This window comes from Mustela lutreola, chromosome 12, assembly GCF_030435805.1.
Source record: "Mustela lutreola isolate mMusLut2 chromosome 12, mMusLut2.pri, whole genome shotgun sequence".
NCBI lineage: Eukaryota > Metazoa > Chordata > Mammalia > Carnivora > Mustelidae > Mustela > Mustela lutreola.
In genome coordinates, this window is record NC_081301.1 from 52,180,757 (window position 1) to 52,195,551 (window position 14,795).

Consider the following 14,795-nt stretch of genomic DNA (forward strand, 5'->3'; position numbering starts at 1 on the left):
TCTAGATTTTTGCTAAAGATTATTTCTCTCTCTCTTCTGGAGATAAATATTCATAGTAAGTCCATTTCTAGGAAAACCATCTGTCTCTGGAAAACTCAAAACTGGGTTCCTTCATAGATTGTTCCTTCCACTTATTACACACATCTGCAACACTGCTTCCTCTGCGAGGGCTCTTTCTCTGATTTCCAGCACTCTCTGGCCTTCCTCCATTTTAGAGTCCTTCTCTCCATCTGATGGACAGTAGGCATGAGTTCTTTCTGTGTCTCTTCCATCTTCCCTTTCTTTTTACCTCTTTGATTTTGCTGATCCAAATGAACTTATAAATTGCTATTAACCCTAGGTCTTTGTATCTCCTCATGAGGACGGTGTTTTATGACAACTAATGGTTTGGATCGACTGATTCCAGAGTCCAGCAATTGGTCTATGTTAAGATCCAGTGCTGCCTTCTGTCTACTCTGTAGAGGCTGAACCTAACCTCTTGAGGAACAGGATCCGTACTCTCTAAAGACTCTCTTCTTTTTCTCCTCCTCTCGCTTTTCCTCTTACCCCCCAAACATTACTATGTGAGTTTGTTAGAAAATCTCCCAAGCCTGGTATCACAAGAGTGAGCAGACTTTCCACAGCCTGTTCTTCCCATCCCCACTTCAAGTGTTTTGCATATGGTATTTAGGAGGATTATTAAACAAAAATGAAATAGATTAAGAAATGAGCATAAAAGAATCAATTCTCTGGAACTGTGGTTGCATAATGGAAATCGACTACCATGAATGAACCCTTGTACTGAAGTTATGAACAGCAGAGCTAATGCACTGCCATGAGTTCATCTTTATTATTGCATTACACCTGAATCAATTGATAAAATAGCCTTTTTTTTTTTTTTAAGCAAGGGATGGCACTTAATTGAATAAAAGTCAATGTAATTATATTAGCAGAGGCCAACAGTACTGCTGACAGCGGAAAAGGGACACTGTTGAACAGAGTGCCAGAGCTGGTCTACACATTTCTGCACATCGTTTGGTTGACAGATATTGAGGGCTGGTACATCATCTAATTAGATTACAGATTTCTGTTGCTGTAAGTGAGAAATGAAGAGAAACATCTCTTCCTGGTAACATATCAGTAGAGATGTGTAATTTCACAAGTCATCTTAGGAAAGAAGTGTCCATCTGGGTGATCCGTGTGTCCTCTTGTCAATGTTAATTTATTCTTCCTTATTCAGTGTGTCTGGATGTGACTGCTGTGTGTCTGGCTGCTGTTTTCTCAGCAGTGAATCTAGGAAGTGGTAACTGCAGATGTGTGAGAAGCAACGGAGTTCTAGATTACAGTCGTCATAAAATGTGTGCTTGTGAAATTAAAGTGGGGAGGGTGTTAAAAATAATAAACAGAGGGGTAGGCTTTTGCGGGCTACTTATGGTTGGCAGTTTGTTTTATCAATAGAGTCATAGGACGCAGTGTAACTCTGTTTCCACATTCCTATAGTAAGTGTGGGGGCGTCACACCCGCATGTCAGGGTGGAGACCGCACAGTAGGTGTTTCCTGCACTCTGCTTAGCAACTGCACTTGGAGTCATCTGTCATCTGACACCCAGGACACGGGGAGCAACAGTGTCAGAGCAGGGACCGTGGGGACAGCTTCTGTTTATCACTCGCATACTCCCCGCCCCTCCCCACCCCGCATGCATCTGTGTGGAACTCATTTATGGATGATAATGATGCTGTGAATTTAGTTTATCTTAATTCGATTCATGATTTTTGGATTATACAGCTGATCTGAAAATCATCAAGACAGCATATGAGATGATCGCTTAATGACAGAAAATGATTTTGTGATCAGAACATTTTAAATCCCTATTTTATTGTTTAAGTTTTTTTTTAAACCAGATGTCTAGAATGTGAATTTGTTTTCTCTCTCTCTCTCTCTCTCTCTCTCTCTTTCTCTCTCTCTGTCTCTCATTCTTGCTTTCTTTTGTGATCGATTTAGCAAAAGATTAGAAAGCTGATCTTATTATCACAAGGTAAGCTCAGCCTTCCTAAGTGCAGTGTGGAGAGGGCTGCTCCCCTCTACCCCTTAACACCCAGAGTGCTATATATTGTCTTGTGTGGAAAGGTGGAGAAGTCTTTTCCTGCCTTTCTTGTCTCTGAGGCACATACCTCTCAACCATCTCTAAGAAATTTGCCATGCTTGTCACCAAATGGAGTGACTCATTTTGGTCTTGCATATGTTTTAATTATAATCAGGAGGTCTGTTGAATGTTATACTGGCCATTCTAGGTCATTTCTATTATCACAGTTACTTCTTCAAGATGTAGAGCTTCTGCCATTATCAAGAAGCTTTTATGTATCTGTGTATTTATTTATTGGTTTATTTTTTGGAAGGGTAGCCTCCAATTTAGGTGCTTGTTCAAATATGTGAGCCTTTGCAGGTGGAGAGAGGTATATGCCCAAGGGCACTTTAAAAATAAATGGGGGATGTAAATACAAAGGCATTGTTTTCAGATAGATAATAACATATCAGGCTTTGTAAATCATGGCATCCCTATGGATGCTGGGGGACAAATCCTATCTTTGTTTATTTTGTTTGTTTTTACACAAGCAAAGCACTTAGTAGAGTAAAAGTTTTGCTTGTCCAAGAAGTACAGATTCCAGTTGTTAAAATAGGGGGACCATATATTGTGCTTGATTTGGGGGGTATTTATTGTGTGTATCCTTTTCTTTTTAGTCCTTTTGGTTTTTTTCTGTTGTTTAGTGTGATTTTTTTAAAGGGTGGTTGGGTTTTGTTTTTAAAAAACAATTTCTATTATTCAGGCTTTGTTTGAAAGGATTACATTTTAAAGGTTGAATTACTTGATGAAAGCATTTTCAACAGTAAAATGCAACAGCTTCTGAAAATGAAGCACAGTTTACTAGTAGATTAGTTGAGATCCCAAATTATTCTGAGGAAAGGGATGTATGATAGAGTCTGCAACCCTATTTCAAAATTCTGATCTATAAAACTGAATTTTTTCCTTCCTAAAACATGAAATATAGACAGGTGAGGGGGAAGATGTCATTATGTTTTAAAGTTAAACTGAAATTATCTAGACCATTTACTTTTTTAAAAAATTGATCTTTTTTATACCTCTAAATGAAGTACCGTAGGCAAAAGAGGCTTGGTTTTGGTTTTTGGTTTTTTGGTTTTTTTCAGGTGTAAATTCAAATTACTCAGTTTAGATAAGCAGCATGTTTCCATTCTTTTACCCTATTTAACATATGTTCTGAAATCTCTGCTGTGAGATTCTCTGCCGCTGGTGCTGCTACCCAGGAAAGCTAAGAGTATCATTGAGAGAAAGGTGCATGGGTTTGCATTCATCCTACCATCGAGGAATTGTACTCTTCGAAAAATTACGTTAATGAAAGGCTCCCCTTATTGCACTCCCCCCCCCCCACCACTTATTCCCAAATCCTGAGAATATAGGGAAATGTTTGCTTTTATAATGGTGTAATTAGCAATGAATGTGCTTATTTGATGCCTGGTGGAAGCTGAATCAATTTTAAAATGTTCTTCTTCTTCTCACCCCTCCCCACTCCCTGTACACCTCCCCCCCACCTTGTTTTCCTAGACACAGCGCCAACATAAACCTGCATCGCAAACTGTTGACCAAAGAACTCGATGACATGGGCCTGGACTCAGCGCAGCCCTCCCTTAGCAAGGACCTCCGGGATGAATTTTTGATGAAGATCTATGGTGCCCAGCACCCTTTGGGGCTTGATGTCAGGGAAGACGCCTCCTCTCCCGCAGGGACTGAAGACTCCCACCTGAATGGGTACGGGAGAGGCATGGCAGAGGATTACATGGTCCTTGACCTGAGCACCACCTCCAGCCTGCAGTCCAGCAGCAGCATCCATTCCTCCCGAGAATCCGACGCGGGCAGCGACGAGGGGATTCTTCTCGACGACATCGATGGGGCGAGTGACAGTGGGGAGTCTGCACACAAGGCTGAGGTCCCTGCCCTCCCCGGCAGTTTAGGGGCCGAAGTTCCAGGATCTCTGATGTTCAACAGCTTGTCCGGGAGCAATGGTGGGATCATGTGCAACATTTGCCACAAAATGTACAGCAACAAGGGGACTTTGAGAGTGCACTACAAAACTGTGCATTTGCGAGAAATGCACAAGTGCAAAGTCCCCGGTTGCAATATGATGTTTTCCTCTGTGCGAAGCCGAAACCGGCACAGTCAGAACCCTAATCTCCACAAAAACATTCCCTTCACTTCAGTAGATTAGGCTCAGAATGGACACTACAGATGCCAGCTCTCACCAGATGGCCTACATATTTGAACTGCCATAGTCAGTGTGTGCTTGTGTACTTGGGTGTGTGTGTATGTGTGCGTGTGTGCGTGTGTGTGTGTACACATGTACGCCTCTGTGTCTACATACACACACACGCATCTTTTCTTTAGATATAAAAAGATGAACACTAGGTGCTTTTGAAATTATTTTCTTTTTCCTTTATAGTTTTGGGAAAGGGGTGGGAGTGAAAACAGAGTACCCTTAAAACACACATACACACACACACACAAAGTGTGCAACTAGCCCAAATTCTGAAAGAATAAGAATTCTCGGTCCTCTCCAGAGGGACAGTTTGTTATACCCATAACTGTTGCCTGCAAAGAAATAAATAAAAGGGGAAAAAAAAGAAAAAAGAAACAAAAAAGGAACTTCTTACAGTTGTCTTTTGTGAACTTTAAGGTTTTGAGCGAATCTTCAATTAAAGCATGGCAGATTCACCTGTAAATATTTAGCCTTGAGAGGCCAATGATGTAAAGCAATTGTATTGATGGTTGTTTAACTCTTTTGTTTAATTTTTACAGTTACATCCAGCTGTTAGATATGCAGGAGAAAAATAGTTTGCTGGCTAGCTCTATTCATTTATGTTAGCATTAATGCACATTTTTTTTTTTTAAAGAAAAACCATGGTCTTGTTTTTACTACCTGCTAGATATAGTGATAAAGAGGTGCTGGCATGCTTTACAGCACAGATCTGATTTTTTAAAATGTCCTGTACTAGTACATAAATCCAGTCATGCACTTTTTTTCATACACTACAAGGGGATGTGTAATATCCATGCTTCTTTTTTTATCCTTAAACTATTGCCATACTTCAAGTAAGTGTCTTTTTAAAAAAATTCACTTGTATAAAAATGGTCTGGTCAGTATAGGGCACAAATGCCAAACAAAAGTATTAGTGTTAACACAAAACTGCCAACTTTGCACAAGTTTCCAGAAAAGAAAATACAATTAGTCACTCAACATAACCACAGGCCAATTTGTCGGCCACCAGAAAACCGCTTTAAAAAAAGAACACTTGGTGATTCTTTCAAGTGCCGAATGTTATTAGAATCAACATTGCATCCTTCTTGCTTATATGTTAAGTTACATAAAAGGAAAACAAAATTATGTGGTGTGAAACAGCCAAGGCATTTGCTCTTCAGAGGCAGGATAATATTTCAGGATACAAAAGCCCAAATTACTCACTATGGAACAAAGCTGAAAATAGTAAAAGTGTTGAACACTCATTTCCAAGGACCTAACCCTTCTCCTTTAAAAAGAAAGAAGTAAGTCTGCACTGGGTTGGTCTGTTGTATGGCTGTCTAATTTTTTGCAAGTTAGGCAGTCGTCCTATGATTCAGGCCCGTTTGATAGACAAAATCAAAAGACATTTCACAGCGGCAGTTACTCAGAAGCTTTGAAAACATGTGCTGAACTTGAATTGAGCAACACTCCTTTCTGAAAAGCCAGACGAAGGAAGGGGGGTTTAAAATAGGATCTCTCACTGTTGAGTGTTTTGTGTTTCCCCACATGATTTGTCAGAGAGAAATGAAAGCAAGCCTGAAACCCAGCAATTGAGAGTGAGAAAGAGGGAGAGACAATTCTCCAAACCTTTTTTGTTTTGTTTTGTTTTGTTTCCGATGTTTACACATGTTGCCTGAGCTGGTTAACCACATGGGCAGCCCTCAGCTACCACAACATACTGACTAAATGATGATATTTACTCAAGTTCAGTCTGCAGCCAAAACCATTAGGACGTGCATTGCAGACTGTGTTTTGTTGTCTTTTTTTTTTTTTTTTTTAAGTGGAGGGGGGAAAGACAGATAAACAAGGAATATTTTGTCTAACAGTACACAATAATTTAAAGAGAATGTATTTCTTTTCTGCATTTAATGGCCTCAAACATTTCTCTCATCGGTCTCAAGGTTAGAAATACCCCCTTTGTTTGAACTTTGCATGTTGTTTCCATTTTTCATATGTTTTGTAATTATTTTTTCTATGTTCACATCAGCATTCACTTCCGTTAAATTTGCCAAAGGAAACTGTTAATATGTTTCTGTTGTTGTTATTATTCCTGTAGGATTTATTGTACCTCACAGTATTTATTGTTTCCAAAAATAAGCATCATTAGTTGAGGATTCAGTATTTTTATTTGTAAAAATTTCAGAAACAATAGATTCTTCAAGATAAGCTAGACTTGTCTAGAAGCTTCATCTTTTCATCTCCTTCAGAGGATACTATGGGGTTCGTTTAATTCGTTTGTTCTCCAGTGAGGAAAGACCAAAAGTATTCGCAGTACAAAAAAAACCATATCAAACACTATGTCTGTTAAATGACAAATGTTTACGGTAAAAAGCTGAGGAATTAGTAATAACCATTTTTGTTTTCTTGTACCTTTGAATTTCCCAAAGTCTTAATTGCTTTATTTTGGTGTTGTGTTAAATTGAATAGACAGAGATGTTTTCCTTTGTTTTATACCATATAAGACTATGTACAGTATGTTTGTGAAAAATTGAACTAGAATAATGAAAGTTTGTTTGCAAACATTTTCGTCCTCTTAGCATTCTCTGTGTTGCGCTGTTGCCCCACTACCAAATGATTTGAGTCAAAAGGGTGGAAAAAATATTTTTTAGTATCCCAAGAAGAGATTAGGGAGACACTAGCTTTTGGATTGTGAAAGACTGAATTACACCTAGTTTTATGAAAATTAACACATTTTTATTTCAGTGATATTTAAAAGTTATACTCTTGGCTGAGCTATTAGAACTCATCTTGTACAGAATCAATGTTTAGTCTGTTTAATTTAATGTCAACTAAAAGGTCAAATAGCCCTCGTGAGTGAATTACATAGCTGTCAGCAGGTCACATCAGCAAATGAACTGGGCTTAGAACAAATGTTTGTTGCTTGCCACAACCCGGGCTAATGTGAATAGCCAGTTAGAACAGCCCGGAAGTAATGAGATTCTCCAAGTAGAATTCCCCTTGCTCTTGTGAATGTGTTCGCCTGAGATTTGTCAGAGAAATGGCCATGAGTCCTGGACAACTGGCTCTTGTTTTGAAGTGTCTCCCCTATTTGCTACTGCTTTTGTGCCTCAAGTGCCCAAATGTTATGGTGGCCTTCTAAATGGGTGAAAAACACTTTCTAGTATAAAGCCTACTTGCTTAAAAAGTGACCGGGGGAGTGGATGGAAGCAAAGTGGCACCTGGACTTAACATGTAACATTATGGATTGCACAGGGCTTCCCGTCCCAGAGTGTTGCTTGTTCTTGGGTGTGTGCCTGAGCACAATGTTTTGACTTAACTGTACATCTAGTTAGGACAGTGATCCCAAGGCTTACTTGCAAACGGGAAGGCAAAAGAGATCAGCATTTTAATCACTGGGCCCTTCGTCTTTGTCCGTTTTCTACTCGTTTGTTTTTTCGTAGGAGTTTTCTATGGTGAAACGGTTTCTCTCGAGCTGCATCCATTCTGTGCTGGCTGAAAAGGAAGGGCGATGCAGATTTTCATGCAAGCAGCTTTCCCCCATTTGATTGATTTAACCACGGTTTTGTCACAGGTAGAAAATGAGGCAGTATTATTAATGTGCATGTTCACTAGCTGATGTCGAAACTTACTGTTTTGATCATTTTAAACTATGTTTTTGTACATATCAGAGAGGCTGAGTCTGCTTTAGGGAACGCCTGCACGCTGCAGAGGCGACGGCAAAGAGCAAGAGGAGGGGTAGATGATGCGTAATTTGGTTTTTAAAATGGGATTAAGAAGCTGGACCCTCTTTGTTCTGCTATTAATTGTATGGAGATAAGTCAGTGCAATGTAATGCTTCTCAGGATCCTAGTCTAGCTGTCCAGTGCAGCCTGAGACCTTTTAAAGATTTGAAGGTATTAATGCTTTCTTTCTCAACGTGAATAACATCTTTTTTGAAAATGTGTTTAGCACAATGGTGCCACTGTCCTTGTAGTGTGATTTCTTTGGTCATGAATTTCCAGGCCCTTCTAGTAAGAGGAGAAAGACACTTCCTTGGTTAACAGCCCTGTTACTGTATACATTGCTCTTAAAACAAAAACAAACTAACAAAAAACCAACCAAACAAACAAAAACTTGGAATATACCAAGAATAGGCTGCGATTCCAGAGGCCTTCTCCCCATTTTACTCAGGAGAAACCAAGTACTAGATTCCCACCAAATAAAAGTGACCTTTTGGACCCCTTCCTAGGTACACACCCCAGATGTGTACCAAGCAAATGAGAATGGAGGCCATTGGCAATTAAAACATAAGCCGGGAACCAGCTTGGGGTGGACATGCTGCTAACTGCTAACAGTTGACCTGAGCAGTCCTAACTTGTACTCGGTCTGTTAACGTTGGATTTGATTGACTAACAGAGTAAATAAAACTCAGCTGTAATAAGACACACCACATCTGCTATCAAAGAAAACAACCAGAAGAAATTTTCTTTTATTCCCCTTACATACTCCTTAACTTCTAAACAATTACAATAAATTTTATTCATTAAAAACTCAGAATATTTAAGTTAGAGGATCTCACTTCTCCCTCCCATGCTTTGTCTTTTAATGGGTATGGCCTAAGGGTGGTAAGGAGGGCGATAAAAGGCAGGTGCCAAAAAGACTGGAGGGAATGAGTTTTTCCAAAAGCAGAGTAAGGGGTACCAAGTAGAGGATTGGTACCTGCCCTGGTTTGGGGTAGCGAGAAAGGAAAATGGTGAATGAACCCGAAGTGTTTGTGCAAAAGAAAGGTCTGGTACACTTGTGCCTAGCAGTGGTGAGAGCATATGATGCACCGCCCCACAGAGCTCCCTATGACCAGGTGCACCACGGCACCCCAGTCTGAGTAACAGGGGAAAGCAAAGACAGCTGCATGGAAATACCGGTTCCTTACGGGTCAGAATAGCCAACAAGGGCACTGTGGGGGCGTTTTCTTTGCTTTTGGTTTTGTTTTGTGGGTGGGAAGTGATGGTGGAGTCCCTAAGGGAAGCAAAGAGATGTGGTGGGTCACCTAGGTTCTAGAAAAGGCTGGTGGTCAAACTGGGCTCTTAAATGTATTTTTTGCATCATGACTTTTGCATGGCCCTATAGCCATGATTGTAATGCCACTTGGCTAAAGCCTTCTTGTCCAAAATGGGAGCTCATTTACCTCCCTGTGAAGCATAAAAGTAACTCTTCTGTTTTCATGTTTTCCTGCAAAGCGAAAGCATGTGGCAGTCTTCCTCGTGTTAGAATTAAGATCATATCTGATGTGTCTCGGACTCATTTCCCTGCTCCCTGTAGTTGGAGAGTTGCTCCCCATAAATGGTAACTTGGAATTAGTGTTTATAAATCCAGCTGTAACACCAATGGGTGAATTAGTCTACAATCACTCCAGCCCAAACACCCACCCTTCCCTGTATCCTTCCGTCATCCTCCTTCTTTCCACATCTTGCCCAAGATGATGCTTGCGGTCATGCGGCAATAACTGGACATCAGATACTGTCTTTTGGCATCTGCTGAAAACTCCAAATGCCTAATGATGGGGTTTTTTAAAAATGAGCATTTTTTACAAGTACTCTGAATTGGATCAGCATTATCATTCATTATAATGCTAGATATATTTTTGAAACAACATCCTATAGTTGTTATAAAACTACCCTTATTCTTTTCTAAAGTGTTATTGTAAATTCATTTGACCTTTACTGCAAAAAAAAAAAAAAAAAAAAAAAAAAACTTTTTTATATAGAGTATCAAGACAAGGCTCAGTTTGTAACAAATAGTGGACCATTACAAAAGAGGAAAGGAAAAAGCTGGGGCTGAGCAGTGAGAAGCTTCAGTTCAATTTCACCTCATATCTTTCTAATAACTTACTTGTCACTTTATTACCTTCCAGTAATGTGAATGCTGCTGACAAGACTGTCACACTAACAGCAGACAACACCCTCTCCGCCTCAGCCCCAGCTCTCCTGGCTACTTATTGCCCTGGCCCTGAAGGGACACAAACTAATAGTGTGCTTTCCAGTTCAGCACTTGGCCATCAAATATAAAAGGATGCGTAATTGCCTGTTTATCCCTTGTGGGGGGGAAATGGAGTACAAGGGCTCGGCTTTCCCACTGAGTTCCCTGATGTACACACACATTCACAACTCTCCCTCTCTGTCTTTCTCCTTCCCTCTCCGTCTCTCCCTCTCTCCCTCCCCTCTTCCTCTTCCTTCTTGCTTCTCTCCCTCTCCTCCCAACACACAAGTGCGCACCCACGCGCACACACACCCACACACCTACTAAGCTACTTTGGTAAGCCCGAGGCTGCCTCTCCAAATCCCTCTCCAGCTATTAAATGGACAGTAACAAGATGACTCCTTAAAGGGTCAGTAGAGAGACCCTGTGACAGCATTCTTTGCGTCTTTAGAAACTAAGTATTGCAATTCCATGCTCACTCATTTTAGGAGTACTGGATGTGGCCCCCAGAATTGGAACAAAATGTCCCACAAGTCAGTGGCATAATGAGATCACCCCACACTCTGGAAGGAAAGCATTATAGTATTTTCCTTTCCCTTTGCAAAGTGCATATGTTGGAGACAAGTTGGTTGTGCATGGTGGTAAAGAGCTGTTTTCGCTTTGATCTAAATGCACACAGGTACCTTGAAATGAACACCTCTGCATCCACAGTGTAAGTGACAGCTTCACTGTCGTTTTGTGAAACTGCACTGACAATCCCAAAAAAGCGGGGGGTGGGAGAGGTGATGGGGCTTCTTACTTTAATCACCAAAATAGGAACTACCCTAAATGTAAGAGGTAAATTCTCCACTTGGGGAGGATTTTGATAACTACAAGTAGAGCGCGCTTTACAGAGAAAAGTGACGAGGAGGAAGACATGAAAATGCTGCGTTCCGAAATACCTTGAGCCCAAACCACCTGTAAGTAGTGGCTGCTGCTCTTGTATAGTGGACTGTTTTGAACTGCTAAATGGTGGTTGGAAAGTGGCTAGTTAGTGACTGAGTGAAGCCCAAGATCGATCTGTAGGTCCTCACGGAACCAGGGGACTCCATGCCTCCTCCCCGCCCTCTGGCAGCGGGTCTGACAGAAGTTGTTGACCCCCGCTGTGAGCAGTCACATGGCAAATACATTTGTCAACCGAATGAGATGTGTGCAGGTGTCAACTTTGATGTGTACTTTTGGAGGGAGAAAAGCAGGAGACTTAGAGATAGAAAGCTTAACAGGTTTTTGTTGACAACTTTGTGCAAAATAATTTCATTAGCCAGTCTGAGGACTGGGGAGAGAAGCACTTTGAGCAAGGATTCTTGGGGTCAGAGAAAAAGCAGTTGGCTTCATGTTGTTTTAGTTCCTCCAGTATGTATATATTACAATCATTTATCAAACATCTTAATAGAATCTTAAATGAATTAAAAACTCAATTGCCAAAATTGCACAGGATCTGCTAACTAATATTAGCTTTCCTCCTTGAATTAACAGGGATGCTTGAGGACCTTTCCAATTTTTTTTTAATGCTTTTTTTCCTTAAGTTTCATTTAAAAAGGAAAAGAATCTTTGAAAGGAAGGAAGAGCAGAAAAAGGTATTTTAACAAAAAATGGAGAGAAGTAGATAGTATAAAAATATATTTCTTGAAGAGAGAGAGTATCTAAGTGCTATACCAAGACTTTATAAGGCTTCTGTTGCCAAATGTGATGTTGAAGTAATGCACAAAGAAGACGGCGAATCAATCCATTATTAACCGGCCCTGCCCACTTCCGCTGCGGGACCCGAGGACTGAGAGGGGACTCTAGGGAGCCCCTGGATATGTGGGAAAGCCCCTCTCACCTGGCCCGGCAAGTGTTTTCCAAAAGAGAGGGAGAAAACCCCAGGCCTCTTGGTAGTCCCAGTGCAAGGTGAGCTGACCCGGCGGGGTCTCAGTGGGAGCCCAGCAGCCTGCCTTTTCCACGCTGGGAGACGAGGGTTCCCCCGCCCCGCCTGAGAATCAGTGCGGTAGCGGAGAAGCATTGATTCAAGAGGTATAATGCGCTGAGTTAATAGGTTCACTTGAGATGTATAAACCAAGGTTGATTGTTTATTTTTTTTTTCATCTAGTACTCAATTTGGAGCGTTTTTGCATGTCTCTGTACAGAGTAATCCATTCCTTTCATTGCCTATCTTAATCTCCCCTGACTTTTTCATTATCTTTCCACTCCCGCCCTTTGCTCTCCTTCCGATCTCACCGACCCCCTTAAAAAAAATCTTTTCTGGAGCAAGAAGGTAGAACACTCCCTCCCTCATCCCGATTTTGATCACTTTGGAAACATGTGTGTGTTCTACCCTGTCCAGGGTTTACATAACATGAATTAAGTGAATGAGATGTTCTAGTATTATGTATTAACCTGATATGACTATCTAAGATTTATAATATATGGTGCACTCGCTTTCCCATGCGAACTTTGGTTCAGCTGCCCTGCAGAGAAATGTTACCATTTTCCTAACAGTGCCAGTAAAAAAAAAAAAAAGAAAAAAGTGCAGGAGAGTTTAACTGTAGATACACGGAGATCAGAGAGTCAAGGAAGCTCAAGGAACAGGGGGAGACGTTGGTCTGAGGCCAGCTGGGCCCTTCCTCTAAGCTGGAGGCAGGTTGAGGCTCTGGGAAGGAAAGCTCTCTGTTCTCCCCTGCAGATGAAGGGCTAGTCCTTCAAGAACTAGCAAGATCCCTCACACAGTTGGGAGAACACATTAACATTCTACTTTACCCCAAGCCCACCAGTGTGTCTCCATAACAAAAACATTCGGCTTGACCTGCATATTTGACAGCAAAAGTGGCCAAAGGGAATCGAAATATCTTGAGGAAAAGGAATTTTCACCAAGATAGGTCCTCTCCCTGCCCCAGAGTTTGGGGTCATTGCTTTCCTCGTTTACGTTGTTCTCATCTGCATCGAAATAGTCTCTTCTGCTAAAGCCTGTCACAGAGCCAAAGTCTGTGCTCCACAAGGCAGCTGCACCAAGGGATAGGGATGGCTCGCACCCCCCGATGTAATACTCGTGACGTCGGTAGTTTCAGAAATACTGTATGTACCTTGAATGAGGGTTTTTTTCTGTTTTGTTTTGTTTTGCTTTGTTTTGATTAGTAGTCTGAGGGAATGAAAAGTTTTATTTGCTATTTCCTTTGTTGTATTTTCTGTACTATAACTGTCTACCGTATGTCTTTTGCATAAAATGCATAAGGGTTTGGGGATGTAAATGGAATTTTATTCATATTTTGTCCAAATACCTCTTGTAATTTGTATCAGAATTCTTGTACAATTTTTATATTAAAGATTTATCAGTCACTAACCTCTTCTTACCTTCTTGATTTGAAGAAACCTCAGCAAACTCCAATAGACCTTTACAAAATACACTTAGTAACACTTCAGCTCACATGGTAATTCAGGCTATTGAAGCACACTTGTTGTATAACTCAGAGTCAATCTCCGGTTTGGACTGAATCCTGGTATTATTGAATACTCTTCTTAGGAAGATCAAACCTGTCTCTTGCTCAGATGGCGAAGCTGACTCAGAGCTATGAAGATTCTAGCCAGTCCTGACAGAGCCCAGCAAACATTGCCCAGTCTTCCTCGCTGAAGCCATCCCTGGAGGGATGAATTTTCTGTGTCTCCCCAGAATTCCTGTTCCCCCAAAGCCCTTTGCCCAGGCTCTTTTTAGGAAAGAAAGACCAAAGGGAGAACTTAGGTATCTTCGCCACTTAGCTTTCTATAAATACGCTGTTTTCCCTCCCCCGCCCTTTGAAATTCGTGGACTGCAGCCAACAGGATGATGACTATATATTTTTTTTTCAGACTAAATGCTTGTGTTTCAGTTTATAGTCCCTGGGCAGTGGTTTTCTGCAGATTGTGCTTGTTATAATCTAGTTAGAAATAAAACTAGCAGAAGGACCAATGTCCTAATCAGTGACATTTCTTCCTCCTGTCATCCTGCTTGAGGGACAACAGGAAGAAGCCCGTCGAAGGTGCTTTCAACTTAGCGTCATTAACTACCACCCCACCTCTTACGCTCTTCTTTGCTAAAAATGTGGCTAACCCAGTCTACCGTTCCTTGGAGTCTCCTTTCCAAGCTGGCATTTTTCTGTTCTCCTTCCCTAGCACTAGACTTGCCCCTCTCTCTGACTTGTTCCACCCACTCCACCAAGTTCGTTTGGCCCATCACCAGGGACATGAACTACCCCAACTCTACAGCACCCCTGGCCCTGGGCCTCCAGCCAGCAAGAGGCCGGTCAGGCTGTTCTCAGGCCCACAGCGAGGAACCACCCGACAGCCTCAGACACTGCAGACTGAGGGGCCCTCCCAAGGCAGTGGGATGCCAGCCACCGAGCCTTGATGGGGGTCTCCCTCCTCGATTTCCCCTGAGCATCCCTGGGTGGGTTGGGGGGGCAGGGTAAGGGCAAAAAAGCGCTAGGTTAAACAACTTTGGAGAAGTCAACCTCCATTGACGCATGTGGTTATTAAATGTCACGGATGTATTAACGCGCTCCT

At 41.5% G+C, this 14,795-nt stretch overlaps 1 protein-coding gene across 9 annotated transcripts in view; it reads left to right on the forward strand.

Moving 5' to 3' along the window:
- BNC2 (basonuclin zinc finger protein 2) overlaps positions 1-13,603 on the forward strand; it is a 431,681-nt gene extending 418,078 nt beyond the window's left edge. For 7 of the 9 annotated variants that reach the window (XM_059143441.1, XM_059143440.1, XM_059143444.1 and 4 more), the window contains one exon: positions 3,599-13,603. In XM_059143441.1, the coding sequence (XP_058999424.1) occupies positions 3,599-4,259 (661 nt within the window). In that variant the 3' untranslated portion in view covers positions 4,260-13,603. Of the gene's footprint in view, positions 1-1,980; positions 2,015-3,598 lie in introns of all 9 variants that reach the window. The other 2 variants (XM_059143449.1, XM_059143448.1) reach the window with 2 other exon arrangements.
- Positions 13,604-14,795: the final 1,192 nt, after the last annotated feature.